This window comes from Nannospalax galili, unplaced genomic scaffold (genome assembly GCF_000622305.1).
Source record: "Nannospalax galili isolate Female #2095 unplaced genomic scaffold, S.galili_v1.0 scaffold280, whole genome shotgun sequence".
Taxonomy (NCBI): Eukaryota; Metazoa; Chordata; class Mammalia; order Rodentia; family Spalacidae; genus Nannospalax; species Nannospalax galili.
The window spans coordinates 4,398,385-4,422,620 of NW_008347808.1; the positions used below are offsets into that span (position 1 = coordinate 4,398,385).

Consider the following 24,236-nt stretch of genomic DNA (forward strand, 5'->3'; position numbering starts at 1 on the left):
AGGCATCTACACAAAAAAATAAAGAGAGCAAAAAGGGGGAGGTGGGGGGGGGGGGGAGGGAGAGGGAAAGGGAGAAGGAGAGGGAGAGGGAGAGGGAGAGGAGCAGGGACAAGACAGGGATGGGGGGTGGGGTCATATGTGATCTTCACAGATTCAAAGCTACACATAATGAGATCCCAGGGCTAAGAGGCACTTGCCAGACCCACACTTACATTTGGGCCTCATATTCTTTTTCCAATGCTGCTGTTTTGAGGCTTCATTCAAAGACTGATTGCTCTGGGCTTGTCAGCCCTCTCAAGGGCAGGTACTGCTCTGAGCTGCCCTCCCTTTCTGAGTCAGGCCTCCTGGTGAGCAGTCACTCAAGTGTGAGAAATCTGTCTGAGGGGAGGTCTGTGGCTGTTGAGTGCCTGCTGAAAGACCCCTTGGATTATGTACTTCGGACATCTTGTGGCCCTGACAGGGAAACCAAGCCCCACAACTCCGTACTCCACGAGGCTCTCTGTCATCTGAACAAACGAGGAGGAGGAAAGCAGACAAATTGGGTTTAAGTTCCACCACAGAGGGGCTGGAGAGTTGGTTCAACAATTAAGAACTTCTTGCAGAGGACTCAGGTTTGGTTCCCAGCACCCATACAGCAAGCAGATCACAACCATCTGTAACTCCACTTCCAGAGGATCCAACACCTTCTTCTGGCTTCAATGGGCATTGCATGTACATGATACACTCACATGCAGGCAAAACACTCATACACATAAAACAAAAATGAAAAAATCAAAAACATTTTAGTTCCTCCACCCACCTTCATGCACGCACACTAGCTGTGCAACTCTGAGCATGACCTCTCTGAACCTCAACCTCCATGTCTCTAGAAGTATACTGTCAGTAGTACCAGCCACATGCAGAGACCAGGAAAACCCGGTGTGCTTGTCTTGCTGGAAGCAGATTCTAAGCTGTACACTGGGACTTAAAGCAAAGAGCAGGGTTTATTCCATGTTCAGAAACTGAGGGATTATGCTCTCACATCTTTGTCCACTCCTTTGCCACAATCCTCCCTCAGTTCTCTACATTGACCCTGCCTTAGTCTAGGGACAGAGCGACCCATTTAGGAACTGAAGGTTAACAACTCAGAAGCCAAGGATATTGTGAAGATGGCAAGAGGCCAATCCATCGCTTATGATTTCTTTGAACTTCTCTAGGGTTAGAGGCAGTCAAAAGCAAGACATTTGGGTATGAAATAAAGCCCCAATGTATAGTTCTATGGTTCCATGTGTATCTGGTGTGTCTTCCCTGGGGCCAATGGGGCAGGAAGGTAACTCTGGCCATTTCCTTGTACAGTCAAGCATGTACATGCCCTCTCCCCACACCAACCATTTCTTTAATTCTTTGATGTGACCTTTGCTCCCTTCCAGCACCTAGCTTGGTGTAATGCACATATGCATATAATAAGGCTGAAATGTGAGTCCTCTCTCTGTTTCAGGTGAGCATGTCAGTTCCTACAGGACAGCAGCCTGATAAATGACTAATACAATTGGAGCTCCGTATCTGTCATCACATCTAGGTGACTCTGACAGAGTTAAATCTACCTATTGCCCCTCAGTTCCCTCTTCATACAACATAAGTGTGTACTTACATGGTATCAGATATGGAAAAGACCTTGGAAGTCATCTCTTCCTCCCTCCAAACTACTCATGAGGAAACTGAGGCCCAGAGAGGGATGTGACACATCCAACATCACAGGAGGAATCAGGACACAGACTGATTTAAGTGTGGTCTCTGTTATATACTGTAATCTCTTACTTGTTCTGTGACAAACTTCAAATACAACTTACCTCTGGTAAAATCTAATGGTGATACTAAATGAGGACATCCACACACATTCTACTCACACATACATAGTGCATACATGTATACATGTGATAAGAATCCTCACTTAGTTCCACTAAATGTACACTGGGAAGGATCCTGGAGGCTCACTACCCACATGTGGTCCAACATGGGTTACCACACCATACTCCAGTTACTGCACTCACTCATAGGTTATTCATATGTGCATAGCACATGTGCATATGTGCATAGGGATCTTCCAAATATATGTAGGTACATGGTCCCAGACACCCTCTCCTGTGGATGCTGTCCCTAAGTACACATGGGACTTCTGCATAGTTGTTCCTTTTGTTATTTTATTTGTTTTTGTTGTTTTGAGACTAGACCTTGCTATGTAGCCCAGGCTGGCCTTGGCCTCACTATGTAGCCCAGCCTGGCCTTGAACTCAAGGCAGTCTGCCTGCCTCAGTCTCCTGAGTGCTGGAATTATAGGAGTGCACCATGGTGCTCAGCTCCATGTACCTGTTCAAGTGCCTGTTCGCATGGGATTGAGCTTTCACACTCACCACGCAGGCTCACATTCACGTTCATACATACATGTGCATTAGGTAAGTGCTCTTACATGTGCTTGCTCACACCCCGGGCCCTCTCTGCCCCCATGCCAACTCATAGCATCTCATTCTGCTGGGAATTAGCCTGGCAGGATATGGGGTAGGGAGGGGGGTGACAATGATTCAGCATTTCCACTTCCCACCTCCAGGATGTCCCTACTTTTTCTATTCCTTTGCCTTATCTATCCAAGCCAAGACACTTACCACAGGCACTGTCCATTGGTTGTGGGAAGGGCAAGGAGTCTGTGGAGAATTCGCAAGCACACAAATACGTACAGAGTCTCAGAACCAGGAAAGGACTTCAGACTCCTGGATGTCATCTCCACTTGCCATGTAGGAGTCACATCTATCACATCTCACCCAATAGACAGACACTATTTTATAGTTCCAATAATATGGAGTTCACGACCTCCTCAGAAAGTTTCTTTCACCTCCAAAAACTGCCACAGGTCAATTAACCAGTCTGTGGCATATATATATATGTGTGTGTGTGTGTGTGTGTAAATTACTGAGCCCAAAGAAATTACGACATAGACTTTCAGGTCATGAGAAAACTGCTTAGAAAGTACAGGGGTAAAGCTCTCTGTCTCACAGAGAGAGGCTCTCTCTGTGGTGTTTCTCAGCCCAGACAATGATTGTGTCAACTGTGGGAACTGAATAGTTCCCAATTTGTGTGAACAATCCACACTGTGTGTTGTCCTTTCATGGTTATTTGTAAGTTGACTAGATGCTGCCATAGAAGCATGGATCTATGGGCTGAGGCAAGAGAATAGGTGATGGGAAGGTTATTGGCTCAGATGGAGTTCAAGAGAATTTGGGGTTAGTTTCTGGTTGATCTGGGAAGCTTTCTGGGAGGAGCTGTCTACTTTGCAGTGGGAGACAACTGGGGGTGGCAGAAAGCACCAAGTAATCTTTTTAGACCAGACACTTCTCCTTAATTGCCAATGAACTGTTAGATAAGAGCCTGACACACGAATATGAATCTGAAGGGCTAGTCTATGGAGGGAAAGAACAAGAAACTTTCAGGGACAGTAAGGCTAGAAACAGCAGGAGGAGGAGGAGGTACCGGTCCAAGGGACTTGCTCTAGATATAGGGGCTGGGTGTTTTGAATGGTGATGGGAGAAGAAGGCGTGACTTGGATAAAATTTTGTTGCTGCTGGGTATAGCACCCAGGAACCTTTACAAACTAAGCAAGTTCTCTGCTGCTAAGTTACACCTTCTGCTTAAGAGATTGAAATTTTTATATGGTGGTTTTATTTTGGTGTTCTTGATGTAGTGAAAAAGACCAGGTTATCTGGAGTGAAAAGACATGTTGTCAATCCCTTCACATATCTGAGCCACAATTTTGCCGTCAGTTTCTTTGATGCCGAGTAGGGATGGCTGGTGGATGAAGTGTACCCCTGACACTATGGCTGGTGGAGGGAGAGGTGAGGAAGATTATGGACTATCAATGCCAGGTTGAATTTCCTTTTTTTTCAAAGACTAAAGAAGGCTCCAACTGCCATTACCTAGTATTTACAGAGCATATACCATGTGGTGAACACAATTTCAAGTCCTTCCTATATATTAACTCATTCCACCATCACAATTACCTTGAAAGCTAAGTACTGCCATTTTCATTTTACTAAAACAGAAAGATTAAGAAACTTATCGAAGATCACATTGCTATTAAATTGTGACCTTGGACTTACATTTTAATCCAGGTACCTAGTTCGAACGTCTACTGTGAGTTTATGTAATCCAAGCCTGCTTCTGTACCTACAAAATACAAAATGAGGAGGTTGGATTGGTTATCACTGAGTCCTTTCTGCTAGGATACTCTCATTTTTATCAGAGTTTTACACACACACACACACACACGCACACACAAAACCTCATAGCCAAAAGAAAATACTACTCCTGAAATGTCAGTGATTTCCACTTCAGGTCCCTAGGGAGGAAGGAGGGGAGCCCACCCAGTCTCAGAGAAAAGAGCCCTTACACTGGAGACTTTTTCTCCCAGCAGCCCCTAGGGCCTGAGAACAGCTGGAGGACCAGGAAGCTATGGGAGCCAGGGCCTGGCCTGTGTTTCCAAGTCACTGGTAACAATAGCAAGGAGCAGCAACTCAGATGGCCTGTGCTGGGGTTTGGGGCCAGAGGTTTCCTGGGGGTGGGGGGAGTTCCTCCACCCCATCTCTCTGCCCAACTCTTGAGTGGCCGCCTGTGTCTTTGCTGTCAAAGACCTTAGAGTCCAGGCCAATGGGCAATTCTAAGGCTGAGCCTGCCAAGGCACAGAGAGAAGGAAGTCATGTACTTGGGGGATGAGAGTTGAGGCCCTGGAAATGGGCACAAGCCAAGCTTCTCTGGCCTTTCCTCTGCCCTGAGTTGGATCACCCTCAGAGCTGGAGAGCAGAAAGTGGCATGATGATATAATGAAGTGATTTGAAGCATTACACCCAGGTTCTGCCTCTTCATCTGTCTCCGTGTCTCAGTTTCCTTATCTACAACATGGGTATGAAAATTCCCTACTTCCTACTTGATTGCACTGATGACATATGAAAAAGCCTGCCATATAGGAGGTGCTCAGTAAATATGAATTAATGCGAAGACAGAAGGCCGATTGGTTGCTCTGGGTGATTCTGGACCCATGGCTTGGGCCCTCATTTGCCTCATTTATAAAATGAGGGAAACTTGCCAGGTGTGGTGGTGCACACCTTTAGTCCCAGCACTTGGGAGGCAGAGGCAGGCAGATCTTTGAGTTCGAGGCCAGCCTGGTCTACATAGTGAGTTCCAGCTGGGGCTACAGGGAGACCCTGTCTCAAAGAGACAAAAAACAATGGGGGAAACTTATACCTGCCATTCCCTTCTTCCCCTAGCTTAAGAAAGCCTATTGGCCGAAGACATCCTGTGGAAGTAAAAAGATGGTAGAAAACACTGATGTTACTACCCTGGGTTTTAGGAAGTGAATTATTCCCTTATTCCCCTCTCCTCCCACCTCTGGTCACACTAGGTCAGAGCCTGGAGAAGAGACTTTACTCACACTGAAACTACCACATCATACTCCATCAGTCCCTTCCTACTCTGTCCCCTCTAAGGCCACTCTTTCAGAAAGACTCCAAGTTTGGGGCAGGAAGGAGCATACATGTTGGCTGGTGGGAAAGTCAAATCTTTGGGACAGGACATTCCTGAGATTATCCAGAACCCCTGGGGGTTACAGCTGCTCCCTCACTCTCCTCCCTGGCTTGGCTCTAGGCCTGCTATAGACATGGAATACAATTGGGTGAGAGTCTGAAAAAGACTTGAGGGAAAGAGGACCAAAGGCAGGGAGTCAGGCCTGAATCAGCCTGGAGGGCCAACTGAGAAGCTGAGGTATAGAATAAGGAAACCCTATCAGAACTGGAGGGGAATGAGTCCAAATCAGTAGGAATTTCTGGGTGTGTTTGTGAAGGTGATATAAAATGATTGGCATTCCTGAGGCTACAGGTCAGGGAACCTTTTGAGCAGTGGATGAGTAGATAGAAATGGACACTTGGGTCTTCTGAGAAGCCAAGCTGCTATGGGACAGCTATCACCCTCAGTGAAGAGACAGAGGGGAGATAGCCCATTGGTGATTCTTCAGAAAGTTGTCCCAGGGCCTGGAGATGTAGCTCAGCTGGCAGAGCGCTTGCCTAGCTTGCATGAAACTCCGGATTTGATGAATAGCGCTGCATAAAAGCAGGCATGGTGGTGCACTCCTGTAATTCTAACACTCAGGATGTGGAGAGCCAGAGGATCAGGAATTCAAGGTCATCCTTAGCTGTATAGTGAGTTCCAGGCCAGTCTGGGCTATCTGAGACCTTGTCTCAAAAAAATAAAAACAGTTGTCTTAGAAGGAGTACTACAAAGGCCTTCTAGAAGTCTTTCTTCCATTGAGCTTGTTCTACTAGAACGGTCCTTTACCTTCTTATGGAAGGATAAGAATTGCCAGGACCTATCATTATAAGCAACAAGTCTGAGGCCCAGCAGAGAGCTAGCTGGTCAGAGATGCAGAGTGAAGCCCAGAGTGCCCTTGTGAGGCAGTCCTTCTTAAAACCAGTTCTCCTCTGTCCTTTCCAGGACAGAGATTGTCATCCCCACCACCAGGAGACAGTTTATCCCGAATACCAGCACATGAAGTTGGTTGGCATGTGGTTTAAAAGTGACTCCATAGCCAGACGTGGTGGCACATGCCTTTAATTCCAGCACTCAGGAAGCAGAGGCAGGCAGATCTCTGTGATATCAAGGACAGCCTGGTCTACATAGCAAGTTACAGGCCATCTGGGGCTACAGCAAGACCCTGTCTCAAACTGACTCCATGATAGAAATACTTCAGTTTAGGACCTAGTGACAAGCTCAACCCGTCCCTAACTGATAAGCCATCCTCTAGGTATCCAGCTGTTGCCATACTAGACTGTGAGTCCTAGGTTCTCATATCCACCGACAGACTGGCCAAATCTGGCCCCTGTTCCAGGCTTAGCAAGTCTACTAAGTATATAGAACACACACACACACACACACACACACACACACACATAACATGTGCGAGTACAGGGGGCCAAATCTACACCATCCACCTCCTAGCTGAAAGACTTTAGGAGCCTAAGTAGTCAGGTGTAGAGGGCACAGGGAAGCCTGCTTTGTAAAGTGACCATAGTCTGTGTTAGCAAAAGCTGGGCTGGGCCTGAGGGTGGCGAGGGCCTACTGTAGAGGGAGGAGGGCCAGGCTGTGAATAGGGCTCTGTGTGGCCAAGCTGAGAGGACAGGGGGAGGCTGGAATGTGAAGAACGTGTTCTCATGACTGGCCTGAGGCCTGGGTCTATGGCACAGGGTTGACCAGGGGTGATGGGATATGGGGTGGGGGTGGACAAAAATGGAGGGCAAAGCTGAGAAAGCAGTCAGGGAAAGGACAAAATGACTTTCTAGGTCTCCCCTCAGATAGCAGGACTGTGGAGAACCTGTAGGTTAGGCAGAGAGGATGCCAAGAAGAGTAAGCGTGGTTCTAGCCATTATGAATGAGAGCTCCCTGGATCTGGACCAAGCCTATTGACAGCTTTTGTAGCTTCTATCCAAACTATCTATTGCAGACCTCTGCTTCCCATCCAGCAACCATCTTCCTTGCTTTTATCCTGTTTTTGTTTGTTTTTTTTTACTTTAACAACCTTTTTATTTTACTCCTCTGATCGATTTCTCTCTTTTTTTTTTCCTTTAGTGGGAGGAGTCTCACTATGTAGCCCATGCTGGCCTAGAATTCATGATCCCTCTGCCTCAAGTTTCCACATGCTGGGATTATAGGTGTGTGCCATCACACCAACCCTCTCTCTCTCTCTCTCTCTCTCTCTCTCTCTCTCTCTCTCTCTCTTTCAAAATTCATCTCTTTTTTTTTCTGTCCACATTTTTTCAGACAAGTTCTCATTATATAGCTTGGTTCGTCTAGATCTTACTGTGTAGATCAGGTTGGCTTTGAGCTCAAAGCGATTTGCCTGCCTGTGCCTCCTGAGTGTTGGGATTAAAGACGTACACTACTACACCTGGCCTGTCTGGCCTCATTTTTTTCCTACAAGACTAAAGGCTCTTCTACAGCAGGGACTACCTCTGCTTTTGGTCATCTTTGCTTCTGCAAATGTTCTAAAGTGCTTAGAGCACAGCTTTAGAGAGATGGTCCACACTCTGAGAACCTACCAGATCTAAGGCAAGATTCATAACAATGGGAAGATTTCCTCCCATAAACTCCAGAACCACCTATTCCTCTGTTCCTGGTCTCAGCCAATAGCACCAATATCCACCCAGTTGCCAGGTCAGACACCTTAGCATCATCCAGGATCCTTCCTTATTCTCTCATACTCATCATTTACCTTGCTTCAACCTTATGAATAGTCCATCTGCTTATCAATTCCCTACCATTTCCATTTCCAAAGACCTCTGCATAACCCAGAGCCTTATCACCAGCACAAATTCGTAGGCATGGGGTTTAAAAGCGGCTCCATAAGCAGGCGTGGTGGCACATGCCTTTAATCCCAGCACTCAGGAGGTAGAGGCAGGCAGATCTCTATGAGATCAAGGACAGCCTGGTCTACACCACGAGTTTCCTAACCTGCTCTGATCTCCCTGTCTGTTTTTGCCTAACACATTGTCCATTCTCAATGCATTCTTCACTCAACAGCTAGGGTAATATTCTGAAACATGGATACGTGGGCTGAGGATATATTTCACTGGTAAACTACTTGCCAAGCATACATGAGGACCTGGGTTTAACCCCAGTACAAAAAAAACAGCAAACACAAGAAAACATAAAAACTTGAGTAGGTCATAGTTCAGCATTTGGGAGGCCGAAGCAAGAGGATTGCCATAAGTTCAAGGTCAAGCTGGACTATATAGTGAGTTCCAAGACATTCTGGACCATGAAGTACAACCTTGTCTCAAAAAACCAAACCAAGGGGCTGGAGATATGGCTCAGATGTTATGAACACTTTCTGTTCTTCCAGAGGACCCAGGTTTGATTCCCAGCACCCATATGGTGGCTAACAACCATCAGTAATTGTAGTTCCAGGGGATCAGACACTCTCTTCTGGCCTCTGTGGTGCAATGTACACATGTGGTATAGTTCCATACATGCAGGCAAAACACACACACAAATACACAATCTATATATATATATATCAGCTGGGCATGGTGGCGCACACTTTAGTTCCAGCACTCAGAAGTTAGAGGCAGGAGGTTCTCTATGAGATCAAGGACAGCCTGGTCAACATAGTAAGTTCCATGGCAGGGCTACATACTGAGACCCTGTCTCAAAAAACCAAAACCAAGCCAAACAAACAAACAAAAACTAAACAACAATAAACCATAACATGAATCTAATCGTGTTCCTCCCTTGTTTAGGTCCTTTCAATGGCTTCCTAGACTGACAAAGTCCTTCATGATCTGGGCCCCATTGGCTACTCTGGTTGCATTTGGCACTCTGTCCTTCAGCTGGACTATACACAGTTCCTCAAAGAACCTGCTTTGACACATCCTTGCTTTTCTATATTCTTCTTTTTGGTTGTTATGCTTTTCGCTCCCTTGTCTGCCTGATGACCACCTAACTATTCATCCTTCAAGACCTGTTCCAAGTGGTTTCAGAAGTGCCTCATGACAAAGTACGACCCAATTCCAGCAAAAATTACCCTCTCTGTGCAGTCCATGGAGCTTTTTGCTTTACAGTAGCAGTGGGGTTGTGATCATTTTAGCAAGTGATAGATTCTACACATAGCTGTGAATTCAAGGGCAGGGAACCTGCCTGATTTGTCTCAATCCCTGAGTACCTAGCCCAAGGCCCGGTCTTGAGTGAAAACTGAGGAAATAAATGAGTAAATGAATAAATACAGGGCTGGAGAGATGGCTCAGCAGTTAAGAACACTGGTTGTTCTTGCAGAAGACCCGGGTTCGAATCCCAGCACCCACATGGCAGCTAACAACTGTCTGTAACTCCAGTTCCAGGGGGTCCAATGGCCTCTTCTGTCTTCCACAGGCATTGCATGGCATGCGTGCACTTACCTACATGCAGGCAATACACTCATACACATAAAAATAATAAATAAAATATTAAAAAATGAATAAATACAATATGAATTAATGACTCGCCAAATGGGAAGTTGCTATGAATCCTGGCTGCCTTCCAGTGTTTGTTCGTTCTTTGACTTAGGGTCTTGCTATGTAGCCAGGCTGGCCTCAAACTTGCAATCCTCCTGCCTCAGTCTTTGGACTACAAGAAATATAGGTGTCCACCACCACTTCCAGCTCAGAGTGACTGTCTTTTGTAGCTATTGCACCTCTGGTTCGGCCCTTGGGTTCAGAACTCCCCAGTCTTGGAGGTAGATGTTCAGCAACCAGGAAACAAAAAGAGGCTCCACTGTATCATAAGTCCAACATGCAGACATCCATTCCCCATCTTCTCCTGTAAGGCTTTTAGCCACGAGAAAAACATCAGAATAGCCGGGTGTGGTGGCGCATGCCTTTAATCCCAGCACTTGGGAGGCAGAGGCAGGTGGATCTCTGTGAGTTCAAGGCCAGCCAGTTCTACATAGCGAGGTCCAGGCCAGTTGGGGCTACAGGGAAACCTTGTCTCAAAAGACAAAATAAAATAAATAAAAACATCAGAATCAAAGGCAAAAGTAGAGTGGGAGTGGGTAGGTGAAATATGCCTATAATCCTAGCAATTGGTTGGTGAAGAATTCACAGGTAGAGGAATCATGAGTTTGAAACCAGCCTGGACCACATGAGACCATGGTGGGGGAGGGCAGCGATGCTGGGGTGAGGGAGAGAGAGAGGGAAATAGAATGCAATAAAACCAACCACCCCATGTTGTTCTCCCACTAAGCTACATCTTCTGCCATCTTTTATTTTGAGGCAGGATCTCATGACATAATCTACTCTATAGCAGAAGCAGACCCTGAACTTATCCATCCATCTCAGCCTCACGAGTAGCCAGTTTTTATAAACCTACACTACCAGGCTATCCTCTATCTTTTGAACAAGCTGTAATTCTGTCACATCCATGATGAACTGGGCTGGTAGTAGGCTGGGAAAGAAGGGATGTGCTACGGCTGGAGCAGAGTAGCTTCATGTCACAGCCATTGGCTTCTTTCCTAATTTCCAAAACTGTTGCATACCCTGCTTCCTCCTTTTCTTCCTAATCCTCACACTTTCTCTTTTTAACATTTTCTTCCTTTGTTGACCAGTGAAAATTATACTGACTCAATGAATCATAGTTCTATTTCATAGCTTTTCAGGGGACTTTCATATCTGTACCTCTCTGATCATACTTACCTCCATCTAGAATTTTCTGTCTCTCTCACTACCATTCTTGAAAATCCTTGCCAGTGAACACTTACATGGATACACTTCCTATCCTTTTCTGTGAACAAGTGTTTTCTTCAAAAATGGACCTGACTTTTGTAGTCATTCTAGGGTGATGTAAGGTGGAAGCAAATCAGTTCTAGGATTATGAATAATTGTGACTAAGTGTCTGCACCTGATGTGGCTGCCATTGTCCTGAGGGTAAGAGATGTGACAAGTACTCTGAGCTGCTTTCCTTAACCTTTTGGTTGATTTAAATACTGGCTGCATAAAAGCAGATCAAGCGATACGATACCATACTTTCCTTCCTTTTTTCTTTAACAGCTCTATTCCTACCATTCTAGCCCGAGACCATTTGCCTGAAAATGTGCAAAAGCCTTCTGACAGATCTCCCTGAATTCACTGTAGTGCTGCAATCTATTCTCCATGCAGCACAGAATAACCCTCTTAAGGTGAAAGTCCGATCTTATCATTGTGCTTGCACCCACCAATGGCTGCCTACTGTGATGCCCAGCAAAGCCAAAGACCCTTTCCCTGACTTTCAACATGCTGCAGATCTCAACTCTTACCTCTTTGTCCTTTGTTTCTTCCTGGGATATGCTGCATCAGGTCTTCACATTGACTGGTTGATTTTGTGTATCCATCTTCCTAGTCATATTATGCTACCATTCTCTATCCATGTTTTAGACAGTGTCTCACTATGCAGCCCTGACTGGCCTGAAACTCACAGAAATCCAGCTGCCTCTGCCTCCTGAGCGCTGGGATTAAAGGCATGTGCCACCTGAAAAGTCTTTATTTCTTTGTTTATTGATTGCCACTTCCCACTAGGCAGTACCCACCATAAGTACCTGATCTGTCTAGATGGTTGTTATACTCTTAGCATGTAGCAGAGTGCTCTGTAGGGTACTGGTGCTCCATAAATATTTGCTGAATGAATTTACAAAGTATTTTAAGATTCTGATAAATGTTTTTATATACTTTTCCTCACAAGCCTGGGCGGTCACAGGTTTTATTCACCTAGTCTTTTTTTTAATGTATATGAGTGTATTACCTGCATTATGTGTAAGTGTCAGAAAATGCCCATGGAGGACAGAAGACGGTGTTGGATTCCCCTGGAACTGGAGTTACAGATGACTATTAGCCACCATGTGTGTGCTGGGAATCAAACCCGGGTCCTCTGCAAAAGCAACATGTGTTCTTAACTGCTGATCCATCTCTCTAGCCCCTCTCTTAGTCTTTTTAAAATATTTTAATTATTTTTATTTGTGTGTGTGTGTGTGTGTGTGTGTGTGTGTGAGTGTATTGCCTGCATGTATATAAGTGCACCTATGCCCTGCAATGCCCAGAGAGGTCAGAAGAGGGCATGAATTTCCCCGGAACTGGAGTTACTGACAGTTGTTAGCCACCATGTGGGTGCTGGGAATCAAACTTCTGCAAGAGCAGCTGAGCCATCTCTTCAACCCCTCTCCTAGTCTTAAGCAGGCAGAAACTGAATCTCAATATATTATGAGTGATAGTCATCAGATAGTGATAGTGACAGTCATATATAATCAGTACATAAAGAAAGGCCACCCTGAACTTGAGCTTTCCTCTTCTAAACATTGCTGTTTCTACCAGTGAACTTTGCTTCTAGCTTGGCCTGTGCCATCTCAAGCACAGTATGTGTCAAGCACATGCTGATTGAATTTTTTGTTAATCTTTATTATCAGGCATTGAAACAGTACTGAGAACTGTGCAGACTGTCCCTAACTTGGGGCAGTCTCCATTCTATAAGAGAGAAGTGCATCAGAAGAATTTGCCAGTGGAGTAGGAAGAAGTAGTATGGAGTAGGCAGTCAAGACTCTGACATTGTGGGCTTCTTACTTCGTCTTTCTCTCATGTGGGCCTCAATTAATCCTTCCATAAAATGGATACATTGAACTTGCTGGTTTTAAAGATCCCATTCAGCTTTTAAATATTTATTTATTTGTTATTTGTGTGTGTGCACACACATGTAGTGTGCATGTGGAGGCTACAGGACAACTTGCAGGAGTCAGTTCTCTCCTTCCACCGTGAGAGGCTGGAATCGAACTCAGGTCGGCAGGCTTGGCGGCAAGCACCTTTACCCGCTGAGCCATCTCACCAGCTCCCCCTTTCAGTTTTGATGTTGCATCTCTGTGATGCCATGACTTTTTCTGTTTCCTTTGCAGTGCTTCCCATTGCTGCCAGCGAGGAAGAATGCTGGTAAGTATATGAGGCTTGCCTCCCAAATGACTTACAATGGGATGAAACTTCTCTGTGATCTTATGGATGAGCTGATTACCCTCCTGAGCCGGTGGCTGAGTGGCAAAGCTGGAGACATCCTCTCTGTCTCCCTCTGCTGGCTGTGGCCTGGCCTCTTCATGCCCTGCTTTTTGGCTCTGGCTCACAGGCAGAGCCTCTTTATTTTTCAGATGGAGGGCTGATTCTTGTCCCTGAGCCAGGGGAGGATTTCCCTCCAGGCTATCAGCAAGTGGCAGCCACCCATGTACTTCCCTTGTTCTCAAATGCTGTCTTCCCACTGGGAAGTGCACTAGGGATGGGATGGATGTCAGGAAACAGGCGTAGGTAAGTGAAGGGGATGGGAAAGCTTGATATTTGGGGTTCAATGTCTGTGACATGCTAGAACTTGCTATATCTTCCAAGAGGAGGTAGGCCTCAGAGCTGGTTAGACTGAGGGGACACGTCTAGTCCTGAGTTTAAACGATCCCCTGTATTTGCTGTCTAGCAAGTTTCCTTGAGTCTGACCACCTATCTGCCTTCTGCTCTCTGGTGTCACACTTGGATGTAAGCAAGTGGAAATCTGCAAGCAGCTTCCTTGTGTGGAGAAGAATGCAGCTGTCTAGAGAGGGATGACTGCTTTGGTGAGGAAGAGAAAGTAGGATGCTAGTCAGGAAAGGGTTTGCCATCAGAGCCTGAACTTAGAGCTTAGGCAAGTCTTTGCTGAGGTCATCAAGGCCTCAGCCATTTCCATTCACTCCAGGTTTTCATCTGGAGGAGCTTGAACAAGCATCACTCCTGGGTGGCAGAGAGGGCTGGGGAATCACAGAGAGAGAACCAATTAAGTGCTATGCTAAAGGCCTGAGTGAGGCACCTTGGGAAGGTGTTGGAAGGCACAATAAGAGCCTTGCTCTCAAGGATCTCACAAAAGAGTTGGAGGTGGTTTGGGCATAGTCTTACCAGGAGTCAGAGGGGACAGTGGACTTTCCCACTTTAGGAAGCTGAGTTCTTGGGTGGTGGCTAATAAAAAGAAGAACTAGCAGGGTGAAGGGTTTATTTGCATTACTATGACAGCAGATGAGAGAGACTTATTTTGAAGCAGGAACATTGCTTTGACTAGCACACATCTGCTTCTCCACCCCCCACCCCCGAATCCATCACCGTTCCAGGACTTCTTGCTGAGCACAGTTCCTGCTCTGCACTAGGGACATCTGGTAGTACAAAGTCTATGTGCTGCTCATACTAGGGGAATGACAGACTTCTCTATTTCAGAGATACCAGCTGCAAAGGCTAAAAGAACCACTTCCCAGGCTTTGAAATAGTGACCCCCCCAATACACTCACAGCTGCCAAGTTGTCTCATTAGAATGTCTGTTGCAGGGAGCTGGAGACATAGCTCAGTTGGTAGAGTGTATGAAGCTCTGGGTTCAAAACCCAGCACTATAAAAAATTGAGTAATTCTTGACTACATACTGAGTTTGAAGCTAGCCTGAAAGGTACATATCTCTGCAAGGTTGAGAGACCAGTGCCGAAGTTTGGGAGAATGAACAGTATGTGGCTGAGTGGCCTGTGGCTTCCAGAGAACAGAATATCTTTCAGGAGGTTGCCACCTAACAAGCTAAGATGGGACTGGTCTTCTACTTGCTTAGGTTCAAGTTTCAAAAAGTTTATTTAAAGGCAAATGTGAACATGTGGCCTCAGGCCAAACCGAGGACAATTTAGCAGAAATTATGAGCTTATATTAATGTGGCAATTGTAGCAGCAAGGCATTCAGAATCAAGACACCCAAATTCTACCCCAAATTTCTTTACAGATTTCATTGTGTGAAACCAGGCTAATTGCTTTCTCTCTGGAGTGGTGTCCACATCAGTAAGATGGGGCTTGTTCCACAAGACTCGTGGATCATAATATTGCAGTACAAACATAAGAAATAATGCATTTCAAACTTGTGCCCACTGGCAGCACATATAATAAAATGGAACAAAACTGAGAAAATTAGCATGGCCCTTGCATGAGTATGATACACAGAAACAACAAAACGCTGGGCTGAACATGGTGGCTCATGCTGGGCATGGTGGCTCACACCTACAATCCCAGTACTCAAGTGGCAGAGGTAGAGACAGAAGGATGGTGGTTTCCAGAACATCCTAGGTTATATAATGAGAACCTGTTTTAGTTTGCGTCTCTGTGGTTGTGATAAAACTATGACCAAAAGCAACTTGAGGAGGAAATGGTTTATTTTATCTTACAGTTTACAGTCCACATCAAGGGAAGCCAAGGCAGGATCTCAAGACAGGAACCTAGAGGCAGGAGCTGAATTAGAGATCACCATGGAGGAACACAGCTAAACTGGCCTGCTTCCCTATCTTGCTGGGCACTATCCTTACATAGTTCAGGCCCACCTGCCCAGGGATGGCACTGCCCACAGTGGGCTGGGCCCTCCTATGTCAATTAACAATTAAGAAAATTGACAAAACATAGAGAATAAGAGTCTACAGAATGTGGGTCCTTGGACAGGACTCCTGTATTAAAATCCACCCACCCAGGACTCAGGGACCGTTTCAGAAGGTGGGGGGAGCAAGATCGTAAGAGCCAGGGAGAAGGTACAAGATCACATGCAAATAGAGTCCTACAGCCTCCTGGAAGGCCTCCTCTTCATATGAACCTACAGCAATGGTGTCAGCATGCACAAGACCCATGCAAACTCAAGCAGACAAAAACCCAGCACAGAACTGTGGAAATGGACAGCAGGCCCCAATCTTAGTCAAAGAATTATTGACAGCTGATTACTGCTGGGTGAGAAAGACCTGATCTTCTTAAAGGAAGGGACTCTAGAGAGACTGACTAGACCTCAGTGGATAAATTTGTACTGAGGGACATCTGGGGACACTAACTTGATATGATAGGCCTTGACACAAATGATAGAATGTATGAATTCCAGTGGGGGGGTGTATGGGAGGGGGCCACTGGGGAACGAGGGTATAAAGATGATTAAGATGCTCTGTATGAAATACACAAAAATTCAATAAAAGAAGATGCCTCACAGATGTGGCCACAGGCCAGTCTTATCTGGACACTTCTGCAGTTGAGGTTTCCTTTTCCCAGGTGACTCTAGGTTTGTGTCAAGCTGACAGCTGAAACCATGATAAAACCTGTTTCAAAAAAAGTGTCATAGTGATGAGCAAATGTGATTATTTCTGATATTTCTCTGAGAGAATGAACAGAAACTTTGGTTTATTATTTATTGGTTTTTTAAATAGATAATGCCTTCATGTTGCAAAATTCAAAACTTTTACAAAAACAAAACATTTTCCTGCCCCTGTTCCTCAGTTTACAACAGTGCTCTTGAAGGTGACCAATGGTACCAGCTTCTTGGGCCCTCAGTAAATTTAAAAGGTGTGACATTGAGAAGGTGGGGATGGGGAGGGGAGCATATAGAAAGGGCACCAGAGAAGGAATTTGGGGGCAGGAAATGTGGGGAGGTAAAATCAGAATTCATTTGGGACTCAGTCTTGACTGTGCTACCTCTGCTGGAATTCCCCTTAGCAAGAACCTTCCCTACAAGAAGCCACCTGCACATTGCACCTGCTACACAGCAGAGCAGAAGAGGTATAAAGGACCAGCCAGAGACTTCTTAGAAGCAAAAGAGCCAAGACTGTGCCCCAAAGCTGGCATTTGCCTATAATTTGCATACATAGTCTTCTTACTAGGCCCCACTGGCAGAGGAAACCTTGGCATGGGGTTTAATGAGATTCTCAGGCACTGGAGAACAAGAGGAGTGTCCAGCTGACCTCAATTCATGTGGGTTGCCTGCGACCTCCTGTTACCACGGTCCTTCTGTGGATCACTAGCACAGTGTTTGTGAGACTTCACAGATATAGGAAGCAGCCTTAGGATTTTTGCTGATTCTTTATCCCATGTCATGTATACTCAATCTTTTTCTTTAAATCAATTTGATTTCCAACAATGAGGCCACTCCTAACAGTCACATCTAGGCTTTGTGATACTAGTTATGTTTTTCTTGATATATGGTAAATGAAACAAATGGCCATTTAGATTCAAAGAACCAACACAGTGCATCAAATCATCTCATGCCAATATATAGTCAACAGTGGAAAATACAGAATATGGGAAAAGGAGGCAGCAGGCCAGGATGAGGTGGAAGCCTTAGGGCCTCATGTGACATTCAGGCTTACAGTGTCCCTGCATCACCCCACAGTTCCTCCAAGGCCTCACACATGTTTCTTGTACATGGATTGTCCCTATGATGGATATACTTCCAGAACCCAACAGGAACTCGCTTCCTCCAAACAAAATCACTATTCAAATCAGCCTCCAATACTTGATGGGGAGAGCCAGACATTCCCCATTCCAGTTTTGGCTTTGCCCTTTTCCAGCTCTGTGACCTCGAGCCTGTTCCTTCTCCTCCATGGGCCTCACTGTCCCCAGCTAAAAAATGAATTAGTCTTCACTGAAGCACCACTAACTTATATGTTGCTCTGAAAGTCAGTAACTCCTGAACTTGCAGACCCCACACGTCAATGGAATTCACTAGCTCTCCTGCCCAGCAGCCCGCAGAGATGGGAGGGCTCCTGACCTTTCTTCCTACCGTCCTTGCATCAAGTCCTCTCTGAGGTCCTTTGCTACCACTGTACAAAGCTCCTTTGCTGCCCAAAGCCATTCAGAGCCTCTCTCCGAGTTCTGTTGAAGTGGCTGCAGCAATCTGGGTGGTAATAATTTGCTTATAATAAGAGCTCCTGCTCCCAATCCAACTGGCTATAGTCTGGCTGAAGGCTTGGCCTCTCTACCAGACTCTGTCCATCAGCTGCCCAGTGCCTTTCCTTTAGTTCTGAAGTGTGGGAAGGCCTATTTAAAAGGTAGGAAACAGAAACAAATTTGTTCATTTAAACACATTCATTTAAGATGCTATTGACATCACTCCCTAAAGTCAGGAGTGCAGTAGACTAAAATACTAAGCATATGAAAATCACCGTCATCATCATCATCATCATCATCATCATCATCATTACACAGCCGGGCGTGGTGGCACATGCCTTTAATCCCAGCACTCGGGAGGCAGAGGCAGGCAGATTTCTGTGAGTTCAAGGCCGGCCTGGTCTACATAGTGAGTTCCAGGACAGCTGGGGCTACAGGGAGACCCTGTCTCAAAAAAGACACACAAAAAAAGAAGAAACACTTCATCTATTTGAAAACACCAAATCAGCCTGGCGCGGTGGTGCACGCCTTTAATCCCAGCACTGGGAAGGCAGAGGCAGGCAGGAGGTAGGTGAGTTCAAGTCTGCATAGTAAGCTCCAAGTCTACATAGTAAGCTCCAAGCCAGTTGAGGCTACAGGGAGACCTCAAAATGACCAAAATAATAATAATAATAATAATTCTTGTAACAAATTCTTGATAGACCTGATAATTCCATATTTTCTATTTTGCAAAGAACATTTGTAAAAGTCATGCAAGGGCATGCAGATATTTTATTTTCCCCAGCAACTTAGACTACTGTAAACATCTACTTAGTTGTGGTATCTGGAATGGATTATCATTTGAGACAGGAAATCTTTCAATCACAAACTAAAATGAATTTAGTCAAGGCAAAAACACTGGTTCTGAGTTGAGAGACCCAGCATCTAGTCCTATCTGTGCCATTATCTCCTTCTGTGGAAATGAGGTAGCTGCTTTCCTGTACCTTAGTTTCCTTGTCTGAAGAATAAGAAGTTTGAACTATAAGATACCAAGGTCCCCTGTATTTTGAGTCCATGTTGCTCCTCTTGACCCACTCACATGCCATCCTGAACTCTGACAGAAGTCAGACTGAAAGCAGAGTAGGCTTAGTGGAAATGACAATTTCAAGATGTTCTTTGGATAGAGCAAAGATTCCTAGAACTGTGGAGAATCATAAGTACTCCCCTTGAGGCCAAACGCTCTGTGGAGCTCAGCCTCCCAGTTCCTGATTTCAGAAGTACAAAACAAAGTTTGGGGCTGGAGAGATGGCTCAGCGGTTAAGAGCACTGACTGCTCTTGCAGAGGACTCGGGTTTGATTCCCAGCACCCACCTGGCGGCTATGAACCATCTTTAACTCCAGTTCCAGGGGAATCCAACGCCTTCTTCTGACCTCTGCAGCATTGCACAACATGGGTGCACTCACATACATGCAGGCAATACACTCATACACATAAAATAACAATAATAAATAAATAAATAACTTAAAAAACAGAGTTAATCTCAGGCTTATAGATGCAAGTCAGAAGCAAAGTCTATTTGGCCATTTCCATATCCTGAGTCAACTCAGAAGATCTGAGAACAGAGAAAAGTGGGAATCGTAGGTACGGTGGCAAAGCTAAGAAGGATTTGGGAGATGCTGTCCGACCCTTACACCAGAAGGTCCTGTGGATCCTTCAAGCTCACCGGCAGAGAGCATAGATTTTCATCATTCCTCTGTAAACCTTCTCCTCTAGGACTCTCATTCTTGGTAATGAGCCACTGTGCACTCAGTTACTCAAGCAAGAATCCGAGGTGTCACCTGGACTCCTCCATTTTTCTCACTTCCTACCATTTAGCCACTGCATCATGCACAAGAGATCTTTTTGTAATGATTCCCAAACCTGCCTCTTCTTTGGTGCCCACACGCTCACGGGCCTCTAGGTGGACCTATAGTAGCTCATGGATGCTCCTACTGCTTCATAACCAGCCTCTCTACCAGCATGCTTTTTGTATCTGAGTTCCATACTACCTTCCATACTACCACCTAACTTCCCTCTTTGTTATCATATTACTTTTATTTACAGTGCCAAGGATCAAACCTAGGGCCACATATGTATTAGGCAGGTTGTCTTCCATTGACCTATATTCTTACCTTTGCCAGCTTGTCAAGCCAGCCTCTAGACTCCATTCCATTTTTGCCTGTGTCTCAGTTACAACACATGACACAGTCTAACATTGTCTTCTTTTCTTTCTTGTCTCTCTCATGGACCATGAGCACTTGTTGTATAATACCTGCATCTGACTGACCCCCATATTCCCAGAACTAGGCCCAGGGTTTCACATAAACAATGAATCTGCCAAGGACTGTCTTTTATTTTTGATGGCATAGCAGAAGAACTTCTGGTAATTTTTTCCTCAGCACATTTTCTTCCCTATTATTTCAGCTCTGAAGTAGCTATTACAAATCAGCACAGAGCCCCACTGGCTTCAGATGCCCTGAGACAGGGCCTTGAAGGTACAGGAGCCTGAGCCAATGGTGCAGATCCATGTGACATATGTTTCCACTCAACCCTTACAACTCAGAGCTTGCCCTACATCTCAAAGTAGGAAGAGTCCTTAAGAGCCATGTTAACCAATGCCTCTCACAACAAGTACTGAGGAGCCCTACAACCCTCATAGAGTCCTTGGGAGCCATGAGAGGACAGAGATAAGGGCTATCTCATACCTGCTTCATTCAGTTAGACCTATCATACAAATTGAAGGTCCCCTGAAGATTTTATTTGGAGACTTGAATTTCCTACATAAAAGTAAATGTTGGAGATTATAGCTTGAGTCCAGTGTTGAGGTACTGACTGGCTCCCTTCTTATACCATTGTTGCTGCCTGAACACTTGGGTTCTAATCAACTCTCCGGGTATGGTGAAGCATCCTTTGTTATCAATACTCAGTTCAAAATCGTTGTCGTCCTCCCCCTGTGTGGTTTTGAGATAGAGTCTCACGAGGTGGGCCTCAAAACCACAGTAATTCTCATTCCTCCACTTTCTGAGTGCTAAGATTCCAAGCACCTGCCACTATGCCCAGTGAACATTATTTATACTGAGCCAGAATAGGATGTAAAACATCTTCTATTGATCCTGTTTTCACCCCTTGGAGGTTCATGAAATTAGTATGTTCCTTCTTCCCTATGACTGTTGGTATTTACAATTTTCCAGTGTTTGAGGTAAAAGAGACATTATTGTTTGTATAGACTAATGTGCTCATTGAAGTTTGATAACTTGAAACCCAAGGAAAATGACTGCAGAACAACATTTAGCCAGCAAGAGACAAAACTGAGACAAGACCCAAGTCCTCACTTTTCTACAGTGTCCTCCTCAGACTCTGTCCTCCCCAGCAGTGAATATCCCTGGCTTTAAGACCATCTCCCACAGTCCCCATGAGCTCCCAGGTAGAATGCAGGTGAACAGGAAGCTCAACTACTGTGCTGCTGATTATTCCACGAGGTCCAGGCCTCAGTCTGCCATGGAAAAGCAATGCAGACTGGCATCGAAAGCTGAGCTGATCCCTTGCCTTAATGTCACTCTTCATCTCATTCTTCTTCCATAGGCCTGATTCCATTCAAACAACCCTCTCCCTATGGCAGGACAGCCTGGGACCAGCTTTCCGAAGCCCTCTCTGACCTGTTTGCTAAAGATTCCTGCTGTGTGACCTTCCACATCCCAAATCCAGAAACAGGAAGAGTTGATTTGGTTTGCGTTTTGAGAAGAAAAATGAAAACATAGGAAGTGGGGTTCCTGGGAACACAGGCTTCCAACCTTGTGTCCATTTGTCTCTGGCGCAGGATATTTCAGGGAATACATTCCACAGAGGAAGGGAATGGCCTCCCATATTAAAAACAAAACACAGAGCCCTTCAAGGCTTGGAAAGAGAAAAAGACCAAAAGGAGACTTTTAAGGAGAAGAAGAGCAGTCAGTTCACAATCTCCAGCCCTTGCCCCCACTCCATCCTCACTTGGAACTGTCATACTTTGATCTCACCACTATTATCACCACATCTGGCCCCCCAGAGATGTTCTGCTCTCTTTAACCTATGGTCAGAGTCCAACTGGTTTCTTTGAGGATCACCAAAGTAGGCAGTAACTTAGAACCTTAAAACTAAGAAGAAACAGACATAAATTAATTACAGACACAAAAAACAAAAACATTCAGGCTTTACAAAGTACAGCGTTTTGTTTTTGGAAACCCAGCAGAAGCAGGGAAGTGCCTTGATATCCCCCAACTGTCTCCCAGGGTTCGCTCCCAGTGAGCTGCTGTGAGTTTCTCTAGCTTTGTCCTCTCAGCTCTCTACCACTGGGAAGTGGGTGCCATCTTGTTTCCTTACCCTCGTTGTTAATAGGGCCAATGCAAAAGGGTGTTTTAGAAAACAAATAACATTCCTGGTCTTTTTCAGTTCTGATTTCTGGGCTGAGAAACATTACTAGGTCATAACTAGCTTCTATGATAGAAATGCAGATGACGTTTGGATCTCAGAGAAATATAAATATAGCCCTTCAAGGAAGTCCTGCCTACCTCTGGAGTTTCTATAGGCACACATATCATGAGTGGCATCAGTACATATGCACACATAGCCTATTTACTAACACAAAATCTTAGTTTTGTAGTATGACAGTACCTTCATCACAAAAAAATCATATCACCGTCTCTCCTGGGGCTAAATAAAGGTAAACAGAACCTCTTTATGGAGGGTGCTTCCAAGAGCATCTGCTTGTAATGGCTTGTTCTAGAAGATCTGAGGAAATTTTTCATTTGAGATTAAAACATGAACTGTTGTGGAGTAGTATGTAAACTTCCCATGAATTTTAAAAATCAAAATGAAGTCTTCCAGGAAAATTCTCCCTTATGGCTGACTGTGTAGGATTCTACTGCAGCTCCTAGGGGTTGGTTGTGTGGGGGAAGACTTCATTGTCTTCAGCTATTAGTGGAAGGAACTTTGGTACAAAAGTCTGAGCAACAGTGAGTGAAATGGTGAACTCCTTAAAAGTAGGAACTTTGTCTCATCTCTCTCTGTAACCTCATATCTGATGCACAGTCAGCCACAGAGAAAGTGCTTTGGAACTATTTCATCATCCATCCATCCATCCATCCATCCATCCATCCATCTATCCATCCATCCAATCATCCATTTGCCAGTGATGTCTGGGGTGGGAAGTGGAGACACACCTCCATGTTGATGCCTGCAGCAGTCTGAGGAGTTTTCGTATCCTTTCAGGGAGCTCCACTTAAGTTGGATTGTTGACTTCGCTGCAGAAAGTAATTTCAGGACAAGTTAGTATGAAGCAGAGTTGGAATTTATTAAAAGAGATTTTTAACATGGATTTAAGTATGACAGTTATTAGAAAGAGAGGCAGATGTTCAGGGAAAGAATAAGCTATACCCGTGTGCATATGAGCTTCTCAAGGGAAAGTCAAGCTCTTTTGCTTTTACAATAGTCATACATAAAATGTTCAATGATTTCTGAAGTTGCTGTCTTTAAAGGATTGTTACAAAATTTAAATGAGATCATGGGATGGTTCCTGAGGTACACCTGACAGGATTACAATTGATAAGGTGAAGCTCTAGATCTCAGGGATGCAGGAAGTTAGGATATCTTCATTGTAAACCAAGCTAACAATCTAGTTTGTGAGATCCCCGGGAAATACCTAGGGAAGGAGCAAGGCCATACTGGGGGTCATATATGCTCAGGCCTTATGCATGCTTTATTGCCATTTTAGCACTCTCATTTGAAAATTACTTCCACATAAGAGAAACTGTGTTGGCAACTTTCACAGCGAATCGTAATTGTGTTGTACTGAATGAAATTTTTGATTCTCACCTGATAAGTATCAACCAGATACCAGAGTGAAGAACTTCCTTTTTTCCCATGCCCCCTTAATTTTCCTTTCTTTCCACCCTGCCTTAAAATCACCTATCCACACTTGCTACAAAACAAGCAGAAAAAGAGGAAGTCTTAGAATAACAAAGAA

General features: G+C 45.0%; 1 protein-coding gene and 1 non-coding gene across 3 annotated transcripts in view; both read left to right on the top strand.

The window, feature by feature from the left end:
• Stard8 (StAR related lipid transfer domain containing 8) overlaps window positions 1–24,236 on the top strand; it is a 79,066-nt gene that overhangs the window by 2,770 nt on the left and 52,060 nt on the right. Inside the window, exon 2 of one of the 2 annotated variants that reach the window (XM_017800940.2) lies at window positions 13,456–13,489. The exons of the other annotated variant lie outside the window; for it this stretch is intronic. Coding sequence (XP_017656429.1) covers window positions 13,456–13,489 — 34 coding nt within the window. The remainder of the gene's footprint in view (window positions 1–13,455; window positions 13,490–24,236) is intronic. 2 annotated transcript variants of the gene reach the window in all.
• Window positions 15,452–15,561, top strand: LOC115072263. Its single transcript, XR_003851321.1, has one exon. It is a non-coding gene; the product is annotated as a U6 spliceosomal RNA (small nuclear RNA).